The 8,290-nt window shown below is 32.3% G+C and overlaps 1 protein-coding gene across 1 annotated transcript; it reads right to left on the minus strand.

Annotated features, from left to right (window-relative positions):
• Positions 1–206: 206 nt before the first annotated feature.
• On the minus strand, positions 207–1,371 carry LOC105778743 (uncharacterized). Its single transcript, XM_012602499.2, has one exon. It carries the CDS (start codon positions 1,241–1,243, stop codon positions 299–301), a length of 945 nt encoding a protein of 314 aa, XP_012457953.1. The 5' UTR covers positions 1,244–1,371; the 3' UTR covers positions 207–298.
• Positions 1,372–8,290: the final 6,919 nt, after the last annotated feature.

An 8,290-nucleotide genomic window follows, 5' to 3' on the forward strand; every position in this document is an offset into this window, starting at 1 on the left:
TATAAGGGTCTAAATTCAATCTAACTTTTAGTATAAAAACCTCCATCAACCAAATAAGAAAGTGTTTAATTAGAAATGAGTAAGATTTGAACTTAAACTTAGCAGTTATATAAAAAAAATGATCCTTAAGAATCAATAAAAATAATTTTCAGTTTCTTATTATTTACAAACACAGATTATTAGATCAATTGAACTAGAACACGAACTGCAAGATCAAGCTTTAGTAATAACAATTCCATGTAAAAACAAGACAATTATACAGATTTGGTAAAATGCCAAATTTAAACATGAAAATTTATTATGTAGCTGCAGATCTTCGTTCCTGAATTTTTGCGTCTTCAACATCACTAATCCTAGAGGAAGTTTGCTTCTTACAATCATAAAAGTAAAGCATGAGGGCCACCCATTTTACCAAATTCCCCAAGCAAACTAGGCTAATATGTAGAGTCGTTTCCCCAATGCTACTGTCTCCATTGTACCACGTTCTATAAAGGAAAGCAAATCGTAACCCAAATCTCCAAACAAAGAATCCAAGCATTAAGAAGAATCCACCACCCCTATTACATCTACTGAGATACGATGAGAGCAATAATGCTACATCGCCTTGTTTATTATCTTCCAGGATCGAAACCACAATCCCCATGTTCCAAATCGCACTCCATTCGAGGTACTTCACCAATAAAGCTATAAAAGGCACCATAAATATCACCATGAAGAAGACAGCTAATGATGCTAATATGTATATGCTTGTTGCAAAGGCGATCAGTCCAAGGAGAACAAGGGCAGCTAAAGAGAGAGAACAAATTGATGTGATCAGAGGCCCTTTGAACCTTGTTTCGTTGATAGATCTACAAATCATGTGTTTGAGGCTGATGGGTTTTTCTCCTGCATATATCATTGATGCAATATCCACGATTGCAATGGTGTTGAAGAGGTCTACGAAATGGAGGGTTCCCATAAATAGGACACACACGAAAAGATCCATAGGAGAAACTTTCTCTAACAAGTACCCAATTTTGGTTAGTCTTTCATAGTCATCAAATGTTTTCTGAAAGATTTGTGCGGATTCAATCAGGGTATGCTGAAGGATGATCTCGTAGAAAACGAGGAAACAAAAAAGAGGGAAGGAAGTGAGGAAGGTTAATAAAATGAAGTTGGGATTATTCAATGGGATTTTCAGAGATTGTTGGATTATCTCAAAGAACCCAAGTCTGTCTTTCATCAACCTTGATGAGCTTTCCATCGTAGTGATCTAAGCAACTGTATTGTAATACCTTATCCTCACACTCAATGACTCAATATGAAGGTGAAGACTACAAAGTGGAAGTCTTTCCAAGGGGTTGACTTTCCATGGTTTGTCATATTGGTGGAAAGTTAAAGGAAATGCTAGTTGGTTGGTTTGGTTCACATCTTCTTTGACTTAAGAGGAGACTTATCTTTTCTTTTCCTTTTATCTTTTTGTCAAAAAAAAAGGAGCTTGTCTTAAATTGAAATGTATTGTTTTTATAAGAGATAAAAAGGCGAAATACAAAATTGGTACTAATAGCAGACTTAAATATAATATTTCATAAGTTCGAGTTTAAATATAAATATTTACAATTTCCTTTACCATCTGCTGTAAGTGGGAAAAAAAGGGAGTTTGAAATGTATTGGACATTAATTCAATAACTAAAAAGGTTTATTATCATTGTTGGGTCATTGTGTAGACCCATATGTTTCATATTGAGTATTGATTATCTTGATTTGGTATAAGTTCATTTGCATATGGATATTTATATGCCCAATGTTAAGAACTAGGCCTGCAATTCAGCAAGCTTGCTAAATTAAATTTGGACCCATTTGAGATCCACTTCAGGAAACTTGGGAAATGTATAGTATTTTTTTTTACATAAGATATTACATATTTAACCCAACTTATTAATATATTAAAAATTCATATAAATATATTAAGTTAATTACTGTTATAAGGTAAAATTAATAATTACCCCATGCAAGTCGAGTTTAAGTGACTCAAGTGGTATCATATTTATTTATAAGTCTTATATAATGTATTGGTCGGTGGCACCCTTAAGTACTATTATAAGTATTCACATGTCCAATACTAACATTTATCTCAAGTCTTGCAGGTAGCAGTCTTCACCAATCGAGGCACCTCCCTCTGTTAACCATACACAACTTTTCAATACTTTTGGTTGTTGAGTATAGCGCCGACTGCTTGGTGGATGACGCTTTGAAAATTTTCTTCGAATGGATCTCTAAACAATAAACTTGAAATTTGAAACTTAAACTTTGAATTAGTTTAATTTTTAGGTTGAAGATTAAGTTGAACTAGAGGAGTGAAAAATATAGCTCACTTCTCATGTTTTGGTTGTGTTGTAGATAGAGTTGAATTGAATATCTCCGATATAAAATAAAAGTAATAAAAAAAATGGGTTAGTCCAATTATAGAAAGTTGAATCCGGCTGGATAGTGGGTGGTGGTTTAAACTTTACAAGAATACGAAATGAAAGGGACATGAAATGACAAGCCAATTACTTGTGAAGTTGAGAGTTGCTTCACCAGACTTGCGGTTCACGTTTTTGGAATTGTTTTAAGATTTCGGGGTTTAATTTTGATTGATTTCATTCATGAAATCTTCTTTGTATTTAATATCAGCAATAAAAGATTGTAAGTTGAAACTTGAAAATTCCTAACTTCTAATATCTCCCATCACAAATTTAAAGAATAGATTCATGTTTAATGTTTGGTCGTTCATAGTAATTATGGGATAATGCCAAACTATAGACAAAATTAAAGATGGGCCATCTTTGATTACTGGTACTAATTCAATTATGCAATTGGCCATGCAACTAAACTAGTGATAAGTTGTCTATTTTGTTGGTATAGTTTACTTTGAAAATTTTAGTTGTTTAATCTATTCTTTGTAAGGGTTATTATGCAACCAACTTCACTATTATTATTGACGACATATTCACTCAAAAGTAAGGATATATGAAGTGATCTAGTATGATTAATTTATCTAATTTTAAGAGATACAATCAAAAGAAGTTCAAGTGATGAAGATCTCTATGTTATCTCATTTCAAAAGAAAAAGTTTATTTTAAACGAAAAGTCATTAGTTTTGCAATCAAACTAGCTTGACTTATAAGTCTATAAAATCTGTACAATATAGACTTATTTAATGTTTACTTGTGCAAATTAGAGAGATCAAATCTATTCATTTTTAATAAATTATGTTATCAATTTATTCTAAGTTTTCATAATAGAAAGTGTCTTGTACGATTGAATTATAGTGTAATACTCTTTGGACTAGGCTATACAGAGGTAGGACTAGATTCAAACTGCAACCAATTTGTTGTGTTCCTTTTTATATTTCCAGTTTTAGTTGTTTTTGTTGAATCTAACAATTGCCAATTCCATAGAAAATAGAGTGTTGAATGGAAGTGTTTGGTTCCAATGGCCACTTTGGTTACCACTGTGTTGAAGAAATCGAAAAATAGAGTAAACAAACAACTCACAAGATTGTTTACACAATTTGGTTTCCCTACGATTGTATAGCCTAGCTCAATGAGTAAATCCACTATCATTAATCCCCAATACAACAAGTGATTTAAGTTTGGTCAAATTTTGCTATTAGACCCTATACTTTGTGTCAATTATGAATTTAGTACATGTACTTTAATTTGATCAATTTTAATACCAGTACTTTTTGAATTTTGAAATTTTAATCATGGCCGAAGTGTAACAGTTAAATTTGTTTGGTTAAATTATGTAATTAGTCTTGTATTATGCATAAAGTTATAGATTTAGTCCACATTCACCAATTGGATCATGCTTAGTGGCTATTTTTTTAATTTTAAAACTTTAGTCTTAATGCAAATGACAACCATTAAATCTATCACCGATTTTTTGTGAGTAATTTGTGAAAATAACAAAAAACATAGCATTACATATGTCACAATATCTTTGACACATCAAATTTTAAAAATAATAGAACATAACTTAATGAATTTAATAATTATCATTTGGTTAGGACTAAAATTTTCAAATTATATAAGAACAAGGACCTGAAAATAACCAAATTAAAGTATAGGTACTAAATGCATAACTTATGCAAAGTAGGGTATAATAGAAGAACTTACCCTTTAAGTTCTATTACACTCTCGGTATTGCAACCTCACTTTTGTATCTGAAGACCTATATTACTCACCTCTAAGTTTTTCCCTAAGAACTTAGGTAGTAAACAAAACATGTTTACTTTCTCAAATGCACTCAACAAGTGTTCCACTATGAATAGATTAGTGCTCTCAATTCTCCATGCAAAACCTATATAAGTCTCTCAATATATAAGTGTTTTCAAGGCTTACTAACGTACTAAAGATCAATTGTAATTAAATCCCTACTAAATAATAACTATAAAATAGAAATATACAATATACTAATAAAGACTAATGTAAAGTGGATTGTTGGAGATTCATTCTTTAATGGTATCTTCAATACTATTCCAATCCAACTTTCATAATCTCAAGGATCTAATTGCTTGATCCAATTCAATCTAATCTTTAAGGAAATTTGATTTAAATGGATTGGTCTTGAAGGTCAGGCTTGCATACCTCCAGAATATCAATATTATTCAAAGACAAAAGATTTTGTTTCAATAAATTGCCAACTTCAAATATGGTGCAACACCCCCACGCTCGACCCGATCGTCGAGTCCAAACTACAAGATGCTACATTCATTTCCGGAACAACTACAATTAATTTACAGTAAAATATTCACATGCATAAGTAATTCAATGCCAAACATATTCATTTATTGCTAAACAATCAAAATCGAGCTTACAAAAGCTCTTTTGTTGACTCGAGTGTGAAATAGGACCAAATTGCAAAGTTTTAAAAGTTTAGGGTCGATGTCATGACATCTCATCCTCCACATCGTGACGTCGCTAAATAGTTTCTCGCATTGTGACCTCAAGCCACTCGACATCATGACGTGACATACTGTCGACCGACGTTGCAATGAGGAAGGTTACTCGTCAGGACGTGGACTCCGTTTTTGTAAAAATGAACCATTTAGTACCTATTTCAAGCATTCCACCAAACCTAATTAATTTGTGCACAAAATATTAACTTCACCTGATTCAAAACATGCCCAAAATCATACAAAAAAACATATAAAAACAAATTAATTAATCATTTCAAATCAAACTAATTCAATATAGGTTCAACCTATTACCAAGCTAACCATTCCCATACAATCAATCAAATGTCATTCAAACAAATCAATGTAACTCTTCAAATACCAATCTTACCTATGTTATAATGCATTAAAACTTACCATTTTATACATACGTAAACATTATATACCTTATTGATTTAATGGCATTAAAACTGAATCAAATCAACCAACACATATCTCAAACATATAAATCAAACTTATGTAAACTCTTGTTTTAACTTCCCACATTCATCAAGCATTGCTAATTCATGCATTAACCAATTTCGATTTCCATGAACAACATGAGAATCATTATATACCAAATCCATCAAAATTTACCAAAGTCATCAAGACTTGTATGCATTTAAGTATGTATCAAGACACCTATATACATGCCACAACCTTAAGTTCAAAATAATCAAATAGTTATCGATTGGTGATAGGATAATGTGAAATTCGAGTCAATCCGACTTGACATGTTCTACAAGGTGACGATTTGTAAGAAAAAGGGGAAAACAATGGGGTAAGTATATAAGATGCTTAGTAAGTTCATAGGCATTGAACAAAAACTTACATTATCTTTCAATCAAACATAATAAGTTATTAAGCTTGGTATAGTTCACTATACATGGAAAACCACATATCAATAAGGTGAGTTTTATCTTGTAAATAAAACATATAATACCATAATCACATGTCATGTCAATTCATGTCATTTTGATTAACAATATCAAAACATATTCAATCATGGAATGAAACATTTGTATACATGCTAATGTCATTTATTCAATACATTGTTCAAGTTCAAATTCAACATTTCACAAATGAATATCAAGATCATTATGTCTTGTTTCTATTTCTCAATTCCTGTAATTTGTTTCACCTTATGAACCATAGGAAACGGACTCGGATACACAGGTATCTCCATTACACCAATTGCTCATCCAAGCTAAGTATACTCTTGTCAGGTTATTAGTCCAGGCTAAATCTTTATAACGACATGTCTAATTGCTTGTCACAGCTGAAAATATACATGCCAGGTTACTCGTCCAAGCTAAACCTTTAAAATTATATTAGGTTATGTGAAAATAGAATGTCAGTAATGACAAAATATCGCAAAGAAAAATAGAAATATAAAAATAAAGAACACACAGATTTTACGTGGAAACCCTTTCGGGAAAAAAAACCACGGGCAGAGGAGAAGAAAATTCACTATGTTGAATTCGAATTAATTACAAGAGGAATAGACTATGCCTATTTATAGGCTTGTAAACCTTATTCTAATAGGAGTGAAACTCCTTATTCCAATAATATCAAATAGATGAAGTTTAATAAGGTTTAAAAAACCTTATTCTAAAATAAAATAAAATAAAAGAAGTATAATTCTATAGGGATTTTACTTTTATTTTATTTTACCACAGTATTTTATTTAAATAAGGATTTGGGTCACTTAATTCTAACAATCTCCACCTTGACACAAATTCTTAATGAACAAGTTCTTCATCGCGAACTCTCAACGAACAAGTTTCTCCACCTCTTCCATAAAATCCCTCAAGGGTTTATCTTCAACAATGAACACCAACCAAGTCTAAGCAGTGCTCAAACTTGGTTATAGGAAGTGACTTAGTCATCATATCTGCAGGATTTTCATGAGTACTAATTTTGCTCACAACAATATCACCACGAGCAATAATATCACGAACAAAATGATACCGAACATCAATGTGTTTTGTTCTCTCATGAAACATTTGATATTTTGTAAGGAAGATGGCACTCTGACTGTCACAAAATACTGTATTGATTTGAAGATCTGCATTGAGTTCACTAAAGAGTCCCTTCAACTAAATAGCTTCTTTACAAGCCTCAGTAATTGTCATGTACTCAGCTTCAGTGGTAGACAAAGCGAATGTAGTTTGCAAAGTGGCTTTCCAACTGATTGCACAACCTCTAATTGTAAAGACATAACATGTGAGAGATCTTCTTCTATCGAGGTCTCTAACAAAATCAACATCAACATACCCAATGACTTCATCTCTAGTTTTTTCAAACTATAAGCAAACATCGGTAGTACCTCGTAAGTATCTTAAAACCCACTAAATTACTTTCCAATGTTCTTTACCGGGATTCGCCATGTATCTACTAACTACACTAACTGCATATGATCAATCTGGACGTGAACAAACCATGGCATATATGAGAGATCCTACCGCACTAGAGTATGGAACATGTGACATGTGACATGTACTCAATCTCATCATCTGATTATGGAGACAAAGCCGATAAAAGTCTGAAATGGGCTGCTAAAGGAGTACTAACAGGCTTAGCATTCTGCATATTGAATCTGCAAAGAACTTTCTCAATATACCCCTTTTGACTTAGGTACAATTTACTTGCTTTTCTATCTCTGAGAATCTCCATAACAAGTATCTTCTTTGCTGGTCCGAAGTCTTTCATCTCAAATTCTTCATTTAGTTGGGCTTTAACCTTTCTTATCTCTCTCTTTCGCTGCTATCAACATGTCATCAACATAAAGGAGTAGATACACAAAAGAACCATCACTATTTTTCTTAAAGTAAACACAACTGTCAAAGCTACTTCTTTTAAAATCATGAGAAGTCATAAAGGAATCAAACCTCTTATACAATTGTCTTGGTGACTGTTTCAAACTGTAAAGGGACTTTTTCAGCAAGTAAACATAGTCCTCTTTTTTTGAGACTGTAAAACCCTCTGATTGTTGCGTGTAAATATCCTCCTCAAGTTCTCCTTGCAAAAATACAATTTTTACATCTAACTGCTCAAGCTCCAAATCATGCATGGCAACAATACCAAACAAAGCTTGAATTGAACTATGCTTCACAACTGGAGAGAACATATCTGTGAAGTCCACTCCTGGAATTTGACTGTAACCCTTTGCAACAAGCCTTGCTTTATATCTGGGTTCTTCAACTCTTGAAGTCCCTTCTTTCTTCTTAAACACCCATTTACAACGAACAACCTTTTTACCTTTAGGAAGTTTCACAAGATCCCATGTTTTATTTTTGTGTAGTGATTCCATCTCCTCTTGCATAGAAA

The sequence above is a fragment of the Gossypium raimondii genome, chromosome 4, assembly GCF_025698545.1.
Source record: "Gossypium raimondii isolate GPD5lz chromosome 4, ASM2569854v1, whole genome shotgun sequence".
Classification (NCBI taxonomy): domain Eukaryota; kingdom Viridiplantae; phylum Streptophyta; class Magnoliopsida; order Malvales; family Malvaceae; genus Gossypium; species Gossypium raimondii.